Source organism: Emys orbicularis, chromosome 1, assembly GCF_028017835.1.
Source record: "Emys orbicularis isolate rEmyOrb1 chromosome 1, rEmyOrb1.hap1, whole genome shotgun sequence".
Lineage (NCBI taxonomy): Eukaryota > Metazoa > Chordata > Testudines > Emydidae > Emys > Emys orbicularis.
Window position 1 is genome coordinate 106,640,908 of NC_088683.1, and position 20,725 is coordinate 106,661,632.

Below are 20,725 nucleotides of genomic sequence, written 5' to 3' on the forward strand. Positions count from 1 at the left end.
CCCAGGGAAAAACAGGCTTTATTGCTTTTTTCATGTTTTCTCATCTTGGGTGCTGAAAATAGCAGCATTAATTGCGCTTTTTGGTTCTAGTGAACTTTCATGTTCAAGTTCTTACAAACTAAGGGAGTCTGTAGAGTCCTCTATGTTTACAGTGCAGTTGGAAATGATTGGCTTTTAAAAAAGGTACTTCATATGAAACCTAAATTATATGCAAACTTATGTTGACTGTCTCAAGTGATAGCCATAGCTCTTGATTGTTTGGAACATGAGTGAGTGGTGTTACAGAGTGGGATGATAGAGGGGTTAGTTTATGTGGATTTCTGCTGGAGCCCTATCCTGGCAAGGCATATGGAGGGTGGGCTAAACTAAAAACTGGCTTGACAGTAATGCAATCTGCAGCACAGTAGGGTACTTCAGCATTTTATGACCAACCTGCTGCGTATATTCTGGAAACTGAGTCTACCTATTAACTTAGTATTTCAGGCTTGCAAGATATTCAGCTTCTGCCTTGATTCATAGGGCTTTGATAACAGAGCCTGTTAGCTAAGAACTATGTGGGGAATGACAGGAGAGGTGTGAGCATTTCATCTTATGTTATTGCCAAGTCTGATACCTGCAGCCAGGGCCTGATCTGAGGGCTGAGTGAAGGCCAGCTCTGTTTATACATGAGAGGGAGAGGTAGGTGTGTGTGTGTGTGTGTGTGTGTGTGTGTGAGAGAGAGAGAGAGAGTTTTGTTCATGTTTGGATTAGAAGTGGGGACTTTTAAGAAAAGGTTTCCAGAGGAGGCGGTCAGACTTTCATGCAAGGCAGGACCTAGAAGCATGGACACAGGGCAACCTTAAGGAGAGGACATCAGCAATCATGGAAGTGAAGGTAATGGGAGACCTCTGTGGCTCAAGTTAAAGTACTTTATTTTAGGAGGAAGGTCAGGGAAATGGGGAGGTTAGACAGCTGTTAGGGGGTAGTTAATTAACCATTGGATCAGTGCATGTCATAGAAACTGAACAGTAAATAGGTCAGGCCTCTTGTTCAAAAGTGCCTTGAATGATTTCCAGATGCCTTCTCCATTTTTAAGTGAGTATTGCTGTGGGAGTCAGCTTAGTTTTAAAGATACTAACAATTGAGGAAATCTTGCCAACTGCTTGAAGAGGGGTGGCAAACTGCAGCCAGGCAGAGAGCAAGCATCTCAGATCCGACTCGATGTCTGTCTAAAAGAAATTAGCTTGTTGCCTGGTGCATAGCTTTCCTCAATAACAAGGGGTGAGAGATTCAGCTTTATGAGTTGACCTCTAACCCTTCCAATACAGGTGCTATTATTAAGGCCTGGGGGGACAATAAATATATGCTAAACAAATCAGCATCTATGGTAAAGTTCAGGTGGAAAGTCCATTTTACTCATAGAATAGAAAGCAGAAAATGTATCTAAAATATTATTTTGTGAAGTGACTTTCTACTATGCTGCAGAATTAAAGTAGATAAAATTTCATGTGTAATCCAGAGTAATAGAAATTCCCCCTCCTGAAAAGTGCTCTGTGAACTACTACATTGCCAAAGTTCTCTATCCCAATACAGTTATATAAAAACACACTTTTAAAGTTACAGCATTTAGCATTGATTGCAAAATGTGAATTCCCTGAAGATGTTTCATTGTTAGGTCCTAGTCACTTCCAGACGGACGACAGAAAGCAAAGACTCTTCTAAAGTAGTCACATGTAATTTTAAAACAAACCTGCAGCCAGACTGTGCAAGGCATAAAGCATCTACACTTTCTCTAGAGAAGTTATACATTCACCTCTTTCCTTGCTGAAGGGGTGTCTCTCTTTAAACAAGTGTGCTAAACATGAAATATTAGGCAATCACTCTGAGCCACAGATGAAAGATAAATTGAAGTAAACTGACTTTTTAGCCTTGCATCTATAAACAAAGAGGTAATGTGTAGCTTTCCCTGTTACTTTAAGGAGTGCCAGCGGTCCCTGATCAGGATCATCTCATTGTGAAATGTGAGCACAGCACCTGAAACATTAGTCCCTGCTCCAAGGAGTAACGATCAGTCTGATCCTTTTATAGACCCTCCAACTATAGTTCCATGGGAGCAATAAGCTGCCCTCGTGCTCAGGGCCACAGTTCCATTACAATGGGAAGTTCAGCCTGTAGCATTGAGGCAGAACTAGACCTATCAGCCTCTAGCGCAGGGGTGGGCAAACTATGGCCCACTGGGCCGTGTCCAGCCTGTCAGACGTCTTAATCTGGCCCTTGAGCTCCAACTGGGTACCGGGGTCAGGGGCTTGCCCCGCTCCATGCATGATGTGGCTCTGCACGGCTCTTGGAAGCAGTGGCATGTCCCCACTCTGGCTCCTATGTGTAGGGGCAGCCAGGGGGCTCCACACACTGCCCCGTCCCAAGTGCCGCCCCCGCAGCTCCCATTGGCCAGGAACCACAGCCAAGGGAAGCTGTAGGAGCTGGAAAGGGGGACATGCTGCTGCTTCCTGAAGCTGCTTGAGGTAAGCGCTGCTCAGAGCCTGCACCCTTGACCTCCTCCTGCGCTCCAACCCCCTGCCCCAGCCCTGATCCCCCTCCAAACCCCTCAATCCCAGCCCGGAGCACCTCCTGCACCCCAAACCCCTCATCCCCAGCCTGAGCCCTCACCCACTCCCACACCCCTACCCCAATTTCACAAGTATTCATGGCCTACTAGCCAAAAAGTTTGCCCACTCCTGCTCTAGCAGCATGGGAACCCACCGCCTCCTGAAGTTCTATCTGCCTCCACAGCAGCAGCCAGTGCAGCTGGGCTTCTCTGCTGTGGCACCGTGAGGAAAAGTTCCAAACTATTTCAAATTTCTAACAAATCAGCTCAACAACGAGTCCCAGTTATGTCCCAGCAACGAGTGCGCTTGCAGGCTTCGGCAGCCAAGCAGCTGTTTCTCTGCTTCACCTCCTCTTATCGTGTGTCTTGATAGGAAACTCAGCTTTAGGGGCAGGCTGCTGTTTTCCCCTCATCCCCTTTTCCAGAAAAGTGGCAGACGGGATTGGAAAAGCTGCCTTGAGGGAATGACAGCTTCCTGTATCTCAAGTCTGTGAGGGGAGGGAGCAACATCAGAAGGGCAGCTTGCAGTGTCATTTATTATCCCTTTTCAGACCCTCAGGGCATAGTTCGATGGCAAAGATGAGCTCATCTCCCCACCATGCTTCATCAGTGGTGGAGCGAGGATCATCAAGTGCTGCTGTATAACAAAGTTGGTGGTTGCCAGGCCAGCAACTACCATTTAAAAGGAAGCAGTAGGGTACAAGACTCTTCATTTGTCCCGAAGCATTCTCTTTCCCTCTTAACCTTCTAGTTGCCACACTAGTCCAAAGACACTGACTGCCTCCAAGTAGAATTAACAAAATGGTGGCTAACTTTCAGATTCAGAATTCTGGCTTAACCTGCACCTGTGGGAAAAAACTGGCTACCTCAAAATGGACAAGTCACTACAGCTGGCACTTACTTCCTTTGCAACCAGCCCTGTATTCAGGAATGGGCAAGCTGGTATTAACATAGTAGCTGAAAAGTCCTGCAAGACAGTCACTGTATTCTTAGTTAAGCCACTAACCTGCATTTGAGTGGCTCTGAATGAAAATATACGTATCAGTTTTAAGTATCTGACAACCCAAGTCCCTTCAGTGATGCCTGTTTCCATGCCTTAGAACCCAATGCACTGTATCAATTATGCTGATCTGTTTTCTTACAATATTTTTTAAATTCCAGTGGACGTGTTGCGGTAGCTCCAGTCCCTTGGATAAATTTGGCAATAAATAGGTGATTTGGTAAAGTGTATAACTAAGAGGGTTTAGGCTCTAAAGTGTGTGTTTAAAAATGAAGAAAGGGAGGACCTACTACTCTACGGGCGGAGGGGGGCGGAGCAGGAGAACACTGTTGGAAGAAAACTTGGAGGCTGACTTTCTGATGTAGATAGCAAGAAAAGGACAAACACTTTTTCTTTAAGTCAAATGGAGGGAAAAATCTTTAATGAGACACTACACTATTCCAGTTTACAGGTATAATTTAGAATCACAACCACAAATAATATGCTATTGAAAAAAATGAGGCAAAATAGTGCATACGGGTACATGCTGGATCTTTTTAGATAAGACCATTAACTCAATATCTCATTTCATAGGCACATTGAGTCATTTAAACTCCGGCATGGCAAGGGTGGAGCATTAACTATCAGGCCTATAATCCATAGTTACTACTCTAGAACTCAAGCTAGAAGAAAATTCCATCACAGAAATAAACACAAGCCTTGGTAAGGAAGATGAGAGCATGAATTTTAAAAGTGTGGTCACAATGACCAGCAAGAGATGAAAGCAGCATGTGCCAATCGTACCAGTCTCAATGTGCCATATGCAAGCAAGAAACTAGATGGAAATCATGGAACAGCAGCAGTCTTATAATAGAGCTCCTTACTCGATATCATTTGTACCTTCTCTGCAGAGAACTTTCACGCAGCAGCAGAAAAATATATTGCAGCTGCTTTTGTGTCTACCATGCAAGAGAGATGGTGTTTCCTCTAGCATAGCTTTAGAAAAGAAGGGTTCCTGGCTCAGCTGAAGCTGCTGCAGCAGAAGCCCAATTCCCAAAGAGAGCCAGTGTGGCTTTTCCTCCCTCCCCTACATGTCAACTAGCAACAGGGGTTATTTTTTTAAAGGGCAATCTGAGGTTAAGTTTAAAAAAGCCCAGTGAGCTTTTGATAAAAGTACTCAGGAGCACTCAGCTGGCTGGAACTTGAGGAAATTTAATTTCACAGTGGAGGAAATAATATTTTTGGCAAAATGAATAAACTTTACCAACCTCCTCCTTTCCTCTTGTTCATGATCTCAGTGCGCAGTGGAAACAAAAGTAGGGCCCTATGTTTAAAGAAAATAATATACATCTCCCCCCAAAACTTGGAAGGCTGCCTCTTTATCACCCCACTCTCCAACTGAGACCTACCTTCTTCAGTGGGTAGAACTTCCTCTAGTGATCTGTAATGTCATCGGCGCTGCTAGTCTGCCTAGGAAGGGACAAGTGCCCACATCCTCAAAGGTGTTTAGGCTCTTTGATTTCCATTGAAATCAGTGGAATACCTTTGAGGATCTGGGCCACAGTTCCTTGAGGCTTAAGACAGCAGTAGAAGCTGGTGGGAATTCTAATCCTGCTGCAGCTGTCATGGTCAGTGTCCCAGTTTGAAGGATGCTCCATGACACTCCACTAGCCCCCCAAGGACCCAGGGGCCTGCAACAGGGACACACACAAAAACTTGGGCCTATGACAACTTTCTTCCTTTTTCTCAATTCCCCCCCCCCCAGGGTTGGGCATGGAGTAAACTTTCTGCCTCTATCTAGGTATCATGCACCCCCCAAAACTGCAGCGGAAGAGACAGTTTTCTCCATATGTGCAAATATGGACAAATTGGTTTTAGCTACTGCAGATGCAGTGGGCAAACAGTCCTGAAGAATCAAGTAAGTGCTGCCTTTGCTTGGGCTGTGAAGACATGCAGGCAGCCTCTGGGCCTAGCATTCACCCATGTTCTTTCCCTATGTGGTTTGAGTGAGGCACAAGTTTGTGAAGTGACTTGCTGCAGGGTCACCTAAGGAGTTAGTGTAGCTATTGGAACTGATTTTCCTGGCTTCCAATCCTTGGCTTTAAGCACTAGCTCATGCATGTTACTGAATAGTATTTAGAGAACCTTGGAATATACAAGTTTGAAGTGTTTAGGAGGACTCAGAGAATTTTAGGGTTGACCTGAAGATAGTGGCACAGCAGGAGTTTTCCCAGCATGGCATGACACTTTTCCTTTCTATGCATTTCAGTTGGCACTACTCTTGGTCAGCTCATTGGGTCAAAGGAAATGAAAGAGGCTGCAAAATTTAATAGCAGTCTACAACATTCTTTGGTCTGGTCCTGCTTATAGGAACTTAAGTGCTGTACAGACATTTACCATTATTTTTAAATCCATTGTAACAAAAGTTAGATAATAATACTAGCATATTTCATCCAAATGTCTCAAAGAGCTTTACAAAAGGTGAGTAAGCATTATCTTCATTTGACAGATACAGTGAGGTTAGGCTGTCTGCTCAAGATCAGTCAATGGCAGAGTTCAGAGTAGGACCCAGGTGTCCTGATTCCTAGTCCTTGCTGTTACCACTACATATGTTGCCCTTCAGAGTTTATTGAGACTGGGATTTAAAGGTCTGTTGTTAAAAGGTGTTAGCTAACAAGCTATCATTCAACATATTATAGAAATCTACTGAAGGCGAGGAAGTGCAGACTGCTAAGATTGTCACATTGGAGCCTGGACAAACTCCCATGTAGATATAAAATGAAGTGGGCCCTGCTATGACCACTAAGGCTGATGAAAAGTGGGAGGCTTTTTCAGAGACTATTCACAGTAATGTGCTTGGGTAAAACTTTCCAAAGTACTTAAGTCCCATTTTCAAAAGTGACTTAGGAGCCTGAGTCTCACTGAAAGTCAGCAGGATTTTGGCCCACACATTTAAAGTCCCATTGACTTTCAATGAGATTTAGGCTCTCAAATCACTTAAGTACTTTTGAAAATGTTACCCCCAATCTATCAGTGAGCCACTGAGCAATGGATCACCTCCTTGGAGGCTTTCAGAATGGGGTTTTTGCTCTATCGAGGTACTATCTTAACATAGACTCCGTTTTTTGGTGCTAATGACGATAAAGATGTCAACGGCAAAGGAATCTGAAAAAGAGAAAATAAATGACATATTTTATACATTTACTCTTTCACACACTATGTGCACGTGCGTGTAAAAGATTCACAAGTACAAATTGATGATGTTTTCAGTTTCCTTTATGAGATTAACTCATACAGACGTTGTGGAAGTTGTAAAATGTCCTTTTTACAGCCAGTTGTTGGCAGTATAATGGTAAAAATAATTTATACCTAGAGGGTTAGACAATGGATGTCCAGGTATCTTACAAATCTAAATAAAATAAACTGCTGTAAGCTCTAGAGCTATTAAATGTACAGTAGGTGCACACACAGAAGTACCAGCATACTCTGATAAACACACTGGTGTAAATTGACATAGACTATTTACACCAGCGGAGGATCTGGGCTGTAGGCTCTGGTTTATAAAGTTTGTTTTATTTGCTAAATGATAAATCAAATTATATTTTGATTAAAGTACAGGTCTGTCGCATCTTACGCGCATTTAACATGCGCGATTTCAGCTTTACGCGGTCGGCAAAAACAAAAAAAAAGAGAAAAATACCAATTTTAATACTGTACCTGTAGTGCGGGCGATTTCGCCCACCATTCAACTCAATGTAATTTTGACTATACGCAGTTTTCGCTTTATGCACTGACTGCGGAACGTAACCCCAGCGTAAGATGAGACAGACCTGTAATGTGATTCAGGACTGCTGCCACTTCTATTATACACATGTGCCTGTTAGTTTTTTCCCATGACTGCACTATGACACACCACTGGCCCTCTATAGAACAGTCTGTCAGTTTACAAGAGAGTTTACAGGTGTAGTCCATAAGTTGCCATATATACAAACCTGGGTCTCGGGACTGGTTTCAAATCTGAACTTCTGCAAGATCCGGAGCAGGGTCATCTTGATCTCCAGCAAAGCCATCCTCATGCCAATGCAGCTGCGAGGTCCTGCCCCAAACGGGAGGTATGCAAAGGGATGCTGCTGCAGTTTGGCCTCCGCTGTGAACCTGCAAGGTGGGTAAATTGGAAACCAGCTCAAGAAACGGTTTTCATACTGATGTGATTTTCTACTCCCATCTTGAGAGAGCTGGATTTAAATTGGTCTTGGTAAACAATTCTCAAGGGGACCGTTAGCAAATTCTTCTCTAAACTAAAACGTCCTTTGTCAATGAGTGGTTCTCCCAGCAGGACAAACAGACTTTCTTTTTCATTTTTAAAAGTCCGTCTTTAATGAACTACCCTCACTAAACACTCATTATCTGAGGAAACTACAGAACACTAATTCAGGGGTTATAGCAACCCAGACCCTGTGCATAAACTAATGGCGAAATTACTGCCTGCATATGCCAAGAGCAAACTAATGAACCCTGATCTAGAATGAGCAAGAATGCTGCCTCTGCATTGCAAAAGCAATGTAAATTGACAGAGCCTGCCTGGGATTCTCTTCAGGACGGACAATGAGAAAAACAGGAATATGAAAGCAGGGATCTGATTGGCTGAGGAAGAAGGCTCTTATTGCACAGATGTATCCCACTGTTTTATGTGTGCTCCATCCATAGAGGAAGTAGGGGATTTAGGTTTTTAGCTCAAACTGAAGGCAGGCATGCTTTTAATTCTGGAGGTGCCCAGTTCAATCGCTAGTGAGGACTAAGGTGGCAGTCATCCAGAAGAGGACAGGGTAGCTAATTCTTTTAAAATACCTAATAAAAACATTGGAAATACATATTAGAAAAAAGGCACAATTTTTTAACTGCGAGGAGGAGTGACCTTTGGAACAAACTACCAAGGGATGTGGTGGAAACTCTATCCCTTGTAGGCTAGCCTTCCTGAAAAGCAGCCAGTCTGGCTTTGGAGTTTTAGCCAGACAAGGGATTAGGCTCAGTGCACTCAGCAATCCAGCTGAAATCTAGGGCCTTCTGCCCTTAAAATCTATGAACATTCTAGAAAAGCAACAACATTTCAAGAGGTGCTATTGTACTAGATATCTGCTCTTACTGGGCCAGGCCAGCAAGAACTGCCCTAATGCCAGCTACATACCTGTAAGGGCACTTGCACTGGTGCAAGGTGGGGGGGAAGTGCGGGGGGCAACAAGCCTCCCCTCCACTTGCATACCCCGTGCAAGGAACCAGCCACAGTTGCAGCCCATGCACTTGGGTCTGGAAAGGTCCAGAGAAAGGCAATGAACACAGTAGGACTTAAATATGCTGAGAGCTTTTGAAGGCTATTTCAAGACTGAGATTTCCTGGAAAGGAAAATCATCATGTGCTGTTTGTATTAATGGTAGCACCTAAAGGCCTCAAAGAGAGAGTGGGACCCTACTGTCTTAAGCACTGTACAAACACATACTAAGAGACACCTCCTGCCTCCGGACAGAAAGGACTTGATCGAGATATTCAGAATTATGCCACGTGTAGTGAAAACTGGCCAGTCTCTCCATTTTTAGTATGTCCCATAATACAAGACTAAGGGCAATAAATTTAGAGCTAATAAATTCTTCTTCATGCAACATAATCAGTCTGAGGATGGTTCACGAGCAGAAGGTCAGAGAGAAAAATACCGGAGTTGGATTATTATTTTTTTGGAGAGTGAGCGAGAGGCCTAATTTTATGACCACTAACAATACTGGCAACCTCTGCAAACTAAGGTGAGTCTATGGGTAATTGTATCTCCTGCTTCAGGAAGAGGTGAAGAAAGAAATTTGCCTCAGCTTCACCATGCACAGCACTGCACATCTGGTCGAGTGCATTATAGTTCTCATCCCCTAAACACTTTCCTTTAAAGCACTGCTTACTGAACACTTCCAGAAGCTGGGGTAGATTATATGGTCCAATGGGCAATGGAAGACCCAGACATGACATCTGCCACTAGAAAGCTCATTGCCACACTTCTCATCTGTCCCTGAGAATACAACACAAATGCTCCTTTTTCCTGAAAAAAGGTTTAATAGGCAGCAGCTTTAAAACAAACCAACACAGTCAACCTGTGGAACTCTTCGCCAGAGGATGTTGTGAAGGCCAAGACTATAACAGGGTTCAAAAGAGAACTAGATAAATTCACCTATCCTCCATGAATTTATCTAGTTGGATAATAATCCAACTCCGGTATTTTTCTCTCTGACCTATTAGCCAACATGGGCAGGGATCTGCCCTTAGTCTTTGTTTGCCAGAAGCTGGGAATGGGCGACAGGGGATGGATCACTTGATGATTACCTGTTCTGTTCATTCCCTCTGGGGCACCTGGCATTGGCCACTGTCGGAAGACAGGATACTGGGCTAGATGGACTTTTGGTCTAACCGAGTGTGGCCATTCTAATGTTCTGACCCCAGTGCTGCCCCTCTTTATGGGCTAAGACATGGAAAACAGACAACTAGTATACAGGATGGACTGTTCCAAGAGGATTCCTCTATTCAAACTCACTTATATGTACAGTTACATTAGTCCTTCAGAGCTAGTCTTAGAATGTCTGCATCACACCCAGTGTGTTTGAGAGGCTAGCACTTTGTATTCGACCTTTCACAAGATGGCAACTTGAGATGTGGGTCTTATCAGCTGTGTCCACTAAGCAAAACTGTGCTTCTACATAGTATTGGATCTGCAATAATTCCAAGTGCACTTTTTGTCTGCTAACCTCTGCAGCTGCAGGATAGTCTCTTCTCCGTGCAGTTGTTATACAAGCAGAACACAGTTAAGACCCAGTTTGAAAGTGAGAAAAGCTTTACATGAAAGTCTGTCCTGCAAGCAGGATGAAGAACTTGGAATCCTATCCTGCTCCCCTTAAGACAAAACTCCCATTGGCTTCAGGTACAGGATTAAGTACCTAGCAGCACACCCAGACTGGTCCAAGATCTCAGACAGAAAGGCTGCTCTGAAACAGCCATGGGCTGGAGGAGAATTCTGGGTAATTACATGCAAATGAATACAATGGGTAGCCTATTTTTCTTCAGAATTTCTATATCCAGGAGTGGCCAAAGTATATCCAGGAGTGGCCAAAGTAGCAGCATTTGAACAGAAACAGGTTATACCCATGCCAGGTAGGCAACCACAGACATGGCATTGCTTCTTATTTAAGACTCATCTACCAGTAGTCAACTACTTTGGTGGAGGTGATGCTGGATATGGTGTCTATCCACTCCACGTTAACCGCTGATTGCTGGGGCTGTGTTGGGTTCAGGAATTATGCAGCAAAGGGGGTTGCTTGGTGTGTTCATTTGAATATCCATACACTAAATATACTTCCAGTGCATGGGTTCTTTTTTATTAGCCACACAGGAAACAGCATGTAAGGCAGGACTTTGTTCTAAATGGTCTAAATAAGGACAATGGTACAAGAGATGATGAGCATTATCCCACATACCTCTCAGGGATGAATTTCTCAGGTTCTGGCCAGAACTCAGGGTTATAATGTAGAGGTCCAACTGCAATTTCTATTACAGCGCCAGCTGGAATATGCTGTCCCATCACTACGCAGTCCTTCAATGTCTCCCGAGTAAACCTGCAACATTTAAATGTTACCGACCCCAAATGAGTAAGAATAAAAGTACAAAGGCAGGGTGTTGAAAGCAGCCATAGAATAAGTCGTCTCTGTTGGTCTTACAATGATAAGGGAAATAAGATGGTGGTTGTGACGTTGCACTCTAGAATATTTTCATAAAATCATATAATGAGTGTGAATATAATGTAACTGGAATATGCTTCATGCAAAAGGTTTCTTGTAAGGTATCATTACAAAGCTTATAATCTACTGAGTATGTTCACCCTATTTGTATAATTGTATCACTCTTGTATCTGAAACTAGGAATACGAAATATAACTCTGAGGGCCTATTATAATTATTCAAAGTGTGGGCCATTAATGATAGTTTGGAATCTTGATGGCTCCCATTAACCAGGACCATTGTCTGTAGATGGCTCTGTTTTACTGGTAAGTTTTCCTGTATACGTGTGTGCTGGCAAGTTGGTAATGAAGTCTTATAGTGACATGTTATCATGTCACCTGAACTGGAATCCATTTTTAACCTGGTGCTTTTTCATTTAGTAGGAGGGGTGGGAACCCAGAGAGGGACAAAGGATTCCCGCCTTATGCAAAAGATATATAAGTGGGTGGAACAGAACAAAGGGGCTGCAATCATGAGAAATCCCCTAGCTACCACCTGAGCTGGAACAAGGGCTGTACCGGGGAAAGGATTGTGCCCAGACTAGGAAGGCATCCAGTCTGTGATGGAAGCTTATTGAAACATCTGAGGGTGAGGTTTTATCTGTATTCAGTTTTCTTACTGTATTAGGCATAGACTTGCATGTTTTATTTTATTGTGCTTGGTAATTCATTTTGTTCTGTTTGTTACTACTTGGAACCACTTAAATCCTACTTTTTGTATTTAATAAAATCACTTTTTACTTATTAATTAACCCAGAGTATGTATTAATATCTGGGGGGGAGGGCAGGAAACAGCTGTGCATATCTCTCTATCAGTGTTATAGAGGGTGAACAATTTACGAGTTTACCCTGTATAAGCTTTATACAGGGTAAAATGGATTTATTTGGGGTTTGGACCCCATTTGGAGTTGGGCATCTGAGTGTTAAAGACAGGAACACTTCTTAAGCTGCTTTCAGTTAAGCTTGCAGACTGTGGGATGTGGTTCAGACCTGGGTCTGTGTTTGTGGCTGGCAAGCGTGTCTGGCAGGGTTCTGGAGTCCCAAGCTGGCAGTAGTAGTCTTGGCACATCAGTTGGCAGCCGCAAAGGGGTTTCTGTGATCCAATCCGTCACAGTGGTCACTGGTAGATAAGCAGAGCAGCAGTTGCTTGCCGCACAAAGGGTGTTTACAATCATCTTCACCATAAAAATAGAGAGCATGGTCTTTTCGGGGAACTGCAAATGAAATATGGATCCTTGCAGCGCTAGACTTCATCCATCCCAAATTGGTAACTGTTGCTGCTATAGGTGGGTCTGGTAGCACTATTATTAAGGTTACCTGACATTTCCCATTATTAGACCCTGTTTTCACTTGCTTATAACTTTGTCAAACTTTCCATTTGGACTCTAATTTCCCATGCCAGGCATCTGCCTCAAGCTGAAATTTTTGAAAATGTCAGCCAAAATAGTTCCGTTGTTTCTGAGAACGAGGCTAAGGGGAAAATATATTGTTTTGCCCACGTTAAAAAATCCTGGTGACGTTTTCTTTGGGAAGTGCTAGCATCCCCATATTCTGGAGCAGGGACTGAAATTTGGGAGAGGTTGCCCTTTGTATCAGGGCTGTATTGCTGCTGTCTTTGTGAAAATTGGCCAAGTTATAAGCCTTTGAAAAACTGCAGTTTGCATATGCTCAGTAGAGACTTGCTAGAGTTCAATAGCTAAAAATCTCCAAAGATTCTGTCTGCACTGGGCATGCTACCGCCCAGGCCTGAGCAGGACTTTTTCTGCAATTGTAGCTGAGCTGCTGCAGGCTGGCTCCAGACCCTAACTGAGAACAGGGAGCATGTCTCTCCGGTGCTCTCAATGCCCCCCTGTTGCGCTCAGGCAATGAGTGGGAGGAAACATCCTGATTTGAAAGCAGAGGGGATAAAAACTAGACCAGGGGAGGGGATGCAGAGGTGAGGGGAGCAGAGTGAGACAAGGAACCTGGAGGGGTGGGGGTGCCTGGTACTGGAGGTTGGTGGACACGAAAGGGGGAGATGGAAACTTGAACTAGGGGTAGAGAGATTGGGAACTGGCTGGGCAAGCAGACTGGGACTGGCAGCAAAATGGGGGAGATCGATCAAATGAAGATTTAGGGACAGAGATTGGGACTGGCTGTGCAAGGAGATGGAATCAGTGGGGTGGAGGGGACAGATCTGATGAGGAGCCAAGATGTGGGGGAAAGAGACTGGGACAAGGAGCTGGTGATGGGGACAATGGGACTGGACAAGGAGCCTGAGAACAGAAACTGAGAACCAGTGGGGATGGCAAATGTGGTTGAAGGGAGAGGTAGGAACTGGAGGCCAAGGGGGCTGGGAGACCGAGCAGAGGAGGAGGTAGTTAACTGGTACTGTCTGGGCAAGAAGACTGGGGACTAGGAGGTGGGAGGGCATGGGAGAAAATGGGAATGGGTGGGCAAGGAGACTGGAAGGGTGGGGTGGTGGGGGAGTGGAATGGAGACTCCAGAGGGGAAAACTATGATTGGTTGGGCAAGGAGAGTGGGATTTGGATAAGAACTTGAACTGGCTGGGTAAGGAGAAAGGAATTGGGATGAGGAGTCAGGAATGGGGAAGAGAGAGGACTGGGGAGGGAACAGGGCAGAAGGGATCAAGATTGGGGAGAAATGGACAGAAGAGTCTGTGCCCACAAGAACACACTGCCCTCCAGAGCCTGGGACAGAGCCATTCTGAGCCTCACCATTCCTCTGTTGTCAGCAAATATCTATGAAATCCACCAGCAAAATGTCTCACCTCCCTCTAGTGCTGGTCCACAGTCAGAATGGCAACCTACTACTGCTATCAACCAGTTACTCAGTTCAGGAGGCAGAGGTCTGAGCAGTGGATAGGGTTGCCAACCCTCCCGGTTTCGCCGGGAGTCTTCCGGAATCAGGCCTTATCTCCCAGGGGCTACTGAAGCCAAACCGGGGGATTTTAGGTACTAAAAGTCCAGTGGCGCAGCGGGGCTAAGGCAGACTCCCTGCCTGCCCTGGCCCCATGCTGCTCCCAGTGGGGGCAGGGGTATCTCTGTGTGCCCCAAGTGCTGACTCTGCAGCTCCCAGGGGCCGAAGGGACATGCCGGCCGCTTCTGGGAGCAGCGCGGGGCCAGGGCAGGCAGGGAGCTGCACCACCACCTGGGAGCCATCCCAGGGAAGCGCCTCTCAGCTGAAGTCTGCACTCCACACCCTCTCCTGCACCCCAACCCCCTGCCTCAGGCTGATCCTGGAGCCCCCTCCCACACTCCGACCCCTTGGCCCCATCCCAGAGCCCGCAACCCCTACCACACCCCAACCCTCTCCCCCAGCCTGGTGAAAGTGAGTGAGGGTGGGGGAGGGCGAGCGATGGAGGGAGGGGAGATAGAGTGAGTGGGGCAGGGCCTCAGAGAAGGGGCGGGGCCTCAGAGAAGGGGTGGGGCAGGAGGCGTGGTAAAGGTGTTTGGGTTTGTGTGATTAGACAGCTGGCAACCCTAGCAGTGGATCCAAAGGTTCCAGCAATGATGATGGTCCATGTGGGTATCAGTATGATGCTACATGATGGAATTTCTGGGTGGGTTTTTTTTCTTTTCAGTTTGCTTTTTTATAAACATAGGAAATTACTCGTAGAAAAAATTAATGCTGCAAAATCAAAAGTCAGGAAATCCAGTATTAAGGTGCCTGTGCAACCTTAATTCTGCCTCCTTATGCATATGAATTATGATACAACAGGGGTCCCCAACGCAGTGCCCGCGGGTGCCATGGCGCCCGCCGTAGCATCTATGTGCGCCTGCCTACTGGCCGCCGGAAAAGCAGCCGCTGAGAAGGGTAACGTCAAGAAGCGCCGCCGCCGAAATGCCGCTGATTTTCAGCGGCATTTCGGCGGCGACGCTTGTTGGTGTTGCCGCTTCTCGGCGGCATTTCAGCGGCTGCTTGTCCGGTGGCCACGCTCCTCGGCGGCTAGTCGTCAGGCACCCGCCACACTGAAAAGGTTGGGGACCACTGTGATACAACCTATAGGGACTGGGACTAGGGGTGTGGAGGGTGCTTCAGCACCCCCTGACTTGAAGAGGTTTCCATCATAAACAGGGTTTACGGTTTGGTTCAATGGCTCTCAGCACCCCCACTATACAAATTGTTCCAGCGCCCCGATACAGCCTTTCATTAATGATGCCATAGTACTTTTCTTTGGAAATGAATTGGGGTTGTGTGAAGGAGGCTGTTGTCTGTAAGATGCCTCTGTTGCGGTAGCTAGAAGATGTGTAGTGAATGAGACAGGGGATTGCAGGAAGGGAAAGGATGATCTTATGGGTAAGGCAGTTGAGTGATGCTCTGGAGAACTGGATTCTATCTCTGCCTCTGCCACAGAGTTCCTTCCTGATTCTGGACAAGTCCCTTATACCAAACTTTGCAGAGTTGGTCACTAATTGTTATGTTCCTTATTTTCTGGGTACCCAACCTGATACCCTGGGGTCTGATTTCCAGAAGTGCTGAGCACTCAGCTGCAACTGCAGTCAATAGGGGAGCTGGGCTTGAACACAAAGTGCTGTGTAATGCTAAGCACGCTGAAAAAATCACTCAGGCACCCCAAATTAATGGACACTTTTAAGCTTAATCTCTTTGTGCTTCAGTTCCCCATCTGTAAAATGGGGACAATACCACTCCCTCACCTCACAGGGGTGTTGCGAAAATAAATTAATTAATGTCTGTGACTCTCTCGGCTATATAGTGATGAGCTCATAGAAAAACCCAGGAGGGAATTAATAATTCTGTTTTCAGAGCACAGTTTGAATAATGTGCAGTAAATGAGACCTGGGGCCGCACACTGAACGATGAGGAATGAAAGAAAAGATTGAATAGCTGCTCACTAAGTGAGCATCGTCCATCCTGTGCACCAAATGAAGCAGGGGTCCTGTGGAAAAAATAGCATGTGGTCACATCAGTAGAGACTATCATAAGGGGGCCAGATTAAAGGTTAACTTAATTCTGGCATTTCCTAACTTTTGAGAGCTTGACTTTGCAACTCTTCATAATGTTCTTTTAAGGGAGGTTTTTATGAGTAATTTAATGTTTCTATTATCATAGCAGCTAGAGGCCCCAGCTCCTATTGTGCATTGTTATCACCTGATGGCTGTTTGGTATCCTACATGTTAAATTAGCGTGATGGTCTCCTTTCATTAGCCACTGGAAATCACAGAAACTGCTACCAGAACTGTTAGAGAGAAAGGATGGTCTTTTAGTTAAAGCGCTAGCCTCGCACTCGAGATCGGGGTTTAATTCCTGGTTTTGTTACAAACTTCTTGCGTCACCTTGCACAAGCCACGTAGGTGCTTTTGCAAATTTTTACCCTAAGTGACTCAGATGCCTAAGTCCAACTGAATTTCAAGCAATAAAAGATGAAGGGTAAAAAATTCAAAAGCACCTAGGTGCCTAAATCATGTGTGAAAATGAGACTTAGGTGCTTTTGAAAATTTTATCCTTCATCTTTCAGTGCCTCAATTTCCCAAGTGTAAAATGGGGATAAAACGTCTTTTCTCTCATCCTTCGTCTGTTTTGTCCAGTTAGTGTGCAGGCTTTTCAAATTAAAGACTCTTTCTTACTATATGTGTGAACGGTGCCAAGCAAAACAGGGCCCTGATCTTGATTGGGGGCCTGTAGGTGGTACAGTAATACAAATAATAATATATGAACAGTCTCAGCAGAAACCAAAGACTGCATGGACTCTGGAGGCCGAACTGTTATCTCATCCATAAAAAGTGCTTTCTCCAGATCAGTAGTGACCTCATGACTGGGGTACTATCTATGATTACTGGTGCCTGCCCTATAGCTATTTAGTGAATAAATGGAAGATTCCAGTCTCTAGGACTGACACTTTGGCACTATTCACAGCATTATGTTCTCTCTCACACAAAATTAAATAAAATAGATAACTAAGAACCAAAGCCTTGAAAAAAATATTGTCAAGTCCTCCCTTTTGCTGAAAAGTGAATAGGATGTTGGTGAAAGGTACTGGACCACCAGCTCTGCAGAATGAAGTTCTCTATTAATTCAGATTGTTTTTAAATTTCTCTCACTTGTGGTAGTAAAATTATTTTATTTGCTATTGAATTTTCACTATTTCTTTGTATTCTGGAATACAGCACTATTCTTGTCTTATGTAACTGGCATCTTTGCAATGCACTGGGCCTTAGATAGAGATCGGGAACAACCACAAATGATACCAATGGGAGCTTCAGAATAACTTCCTTCTCTTCTAATTCTGTTTCCCATCTGACAAACATTGATTGTTTCCCAGTGTTTCAGAGTTGAAATTCAAATGTCCCTGATGGTTAATAGGCACAGGAACGTCCATTTATATACCACGGATTTCAGAGTAAAATGTTGTCGTTTATGAGCAAGCATAATTAACCCTTATAACCCTGTGCAACTCCACAGAAAATCTTGGAAGATCCTACCCCTGTCTTGGGGGTAAGTAAAAGAGGGGTTAATATTCAGATATTCTATTTTAAGGTACTTGTTACCGTAGAGTGGGATTTTCCAACGTGCTCAGCATTGGCCTAACTCTACTCCCACTGAAATAAAGGGGAGCTTTACCATTGACTTCAATAGAAGCAGAGTTAGGTGAATGCTAGTTTGCTTTTGAAAATCCCACCCTGAGAGCTGAGACTTGTGTTCTGTTACAGTTTTGTGATCTTACACAGTTTGCTAATTTCTTTATTCCCCTCCACCTTTTTGAAATGAACACGTCTAAGCTCCCTGGGAAAATATTTTAGTATCAGTTAAGAAAAATTTCTAATACCCACTGGATGGGGGCACTGGAGTTAGCTGTAACGGTATAATATAGTATTAGGGCAGAATGTTAGCACATAGTACAATTCATGTTTTTGAATACAGCAAGGGACATGCACAATCTTTAGAAGATCAGGGGTTTAATGGGGTGACTGGCCTACTCAGCCAGTAGGCTACGTAAATTCTGTACTCAGATCTCTGAAGCGGACCAAAGAAGAACCATTTAACTTCCTAAGGCTAGTCTGCTTCAAAGATACTGCTTCCCCTGGGCTTGGGGGACCCGAAGAACAGTGAAAAGAGACTCCAGGTGGCTTTGAAAAGGGTGCATTAAGTAGACCAACTTTAGCCAGTCTTCTTCATTCATTTGGCTCCATTGTATCTCTCAAGTGCCCGAGCAGTACTGATAGCTTAGCTACATGGAGGCAAGAGCATGGGGCTTCCAAACAGATTTCCACTGTATTTATCTAATGATGTACTCTCTAGGAGCTAGAGGGGAAAGATATACCTGAATGCAGGTGGGTACAAGCGCAGTGTCTCTGCAATCACCATATCCAGGTAAGGGAGCTCTTGGACATTTTGGTAGTCAGGGACATCCTGGGAAAAAGGAAGAAAGAGATAATTAAGTGCTGGAAACTGCTGGAGCTGCAGGCTGTGGAGGAGCTACCTTGGAGACTACTGACCAATGCACCCTGGAATGGTGCTCTGTGGTGAGTTTCTCCATGGCAAGGTTGTGGCATTTGAGGGTGGGCCCACAGTGTGCCCAGTGGGATTTTTACTACAAAATTCCTCACAGTGGTAACAACTTGTGCTATTCCAATGGACCCTAGTAATGAATGGGAGGAGGGGGAGAATTCTGTTTTCTCCCATGGTGATCTCTTGTGCAAACCCAGTTTATTTGTTCTTTGTGTAGCAGACCTTGATTTGGGCCTAATTTACATAACCCTGAAAGTATACATTCAGTTGATAGAAAGCATCATATAAACAAACACGACTCTGGCCCCGATGAATTTACATTTTACAAAGGAGCCAACAGGGACAATAATAGAATAAACAAATAAAGCTCCAGCCCTACAACAGAGAGAGAGGGAACATTTCTCTCACCATTTCTTGTCTTGGAAAACTTACGGAGATCGTACGTGTTATTATTCAGTTCTGTCAGCAGAGGGCAGAGAAAGTACATCTAAAAAAATCCCCAGTAAAGCTGAGTACTATACAGTTTAAATTATGGGATCTCCTTGTCTCTTCTAAAATCTGACATGGAGTGCATTGGCAAGAGGCACTTACGCCAGGCTAGACTAAAACTGTGAAGATTTGGGGCCTCTGAGGTTCACAACAGGGACTGGATTCTGTCCGTTCTTCATTTACTACATCAGCTTTCATATATAATGCATATTTTATTGAATTTTCATGTGAAAAATGTATGTTACACTCTAAAAATACTAAGCAGAGAACAATTCCAGATGGTATGCAGACAATATGTACAATAAAATGAGAATGCCTGGCCAGGTTAGAACATCCCCTTTATTCAGAGCTAAGACAGCCTTGTGCCACTTCAGATTTTCCAAGGGCTGTACAAACTCTGACGGATCCTTCTATGAGGGAGATAAGTTCTATTACACTCATTTTTCAGAAGGGAAATAGAGGCAGAGAGGCTATGTCAGTTATTCAAATCCACACCGGGCCCAAATAGGGCTACCACTCTTCTCTTATGTTAAAGGCTTTCTCATCTCTAGTCAATACAATATGCATTTTGTCCCTTACTTCAGCAATAATCTTTTATTGTTATTATTTCTATTACTATAGTGCCAACAGCCTCAAAACAAGACTGGGGCCCCATTGTGCTAGGTGCAGTGCAAACAGACAGTAAGTGCTGACAGTTTAAATAGACAAGACAAACAAAGGAGGGGCAGGAAGGAATATTATTAGCTCCATTTTGCAGACAAATAATTGAGGCCCAGAGAGATTAAGTGACTTGCCCAAGATCACACGGGAAGTCTGTGGCAGAGCCTGGAAATGAACTCAGATCTCCTGAGTCCAAATTCAGTGGCTTCACCACAAGATCATCCTGCCTCTCTGTGATTATGCAAAGAAGTCTACACTTTGATGCACATATATTTAAGGCCCTTTGTTTTGTGTTTACCAGTTTTTAATGAAAAATTCCCAGGTTTTACAAAAGCTAATATTTGTTTTTTACTGATTATGTCCCAAATTTTGGATGCTATTTCAAATAGCCTCAGTTCCTTTAGGGAATTAGCAGTTTAGAAAACAAAATAAAGCAACACAAACAGACGATCTTCCATGGAAGAAAATTGGTTTTGTTTACGTAAGAAAAAAGAGCCAGGGCAATAGCAGTAGAGTGTGAGCTCAACTTTCACTTGCACCTCAGTGAATTCATATGTCAGATGCTACATAATTGTTGGCATTTCCATGCTTCTAACTTCAAAGTAGCTGAACTTACTTCAGCAGCTGTGCGCATGGTCTGATCTTGGACCGGGTGTCGTCCCCAAAGCCAAACATCCCTATTTAGGAGGGACATTCCTGATATATTTTTAACAAAATATTTTCCATTTGGTTTTCGACTCCC

The 20,725-nt window shown here is 44.3% G+C and overlaps 1 protein-coding gene across 1 annotated transcript in view; it reads right to left on the reverse strand.

Moving 5' to 3' along the window:
* Positions 1-6,479: 6,479 nt before the first annotated feature.
* Positions 6,480-20,725, reverse strand: part of TBXAS1 (thromboxane A synthase 1) — a 328,018-nt gene continuing 313,772 nt past the window's right edge. Inside the window, exons 10-13 of the mRNA XM_065407299.1 lie at positions 18,647-18,735; positions 11,066-11,203; positions 7,556-7,718; positions 6,480-6,728 (exon numbers count right to left, since the gene is read on the reverse strand). Of these exons, the coding sequence (XP_065263371.1) occupies positions 6,654-6,728; positions 7,556-7,718; positions 11,066-11,203; positions 18,647-18,735 (465 nt within the window). The 3' untranslated portion in view covers positions 6,480-6,653. The remainder of the gene's footprint in view (positions 6,729-7,555; positions 7,719-11,065; positions 11,204-18,646; positions 18,736-20,725) is intronic.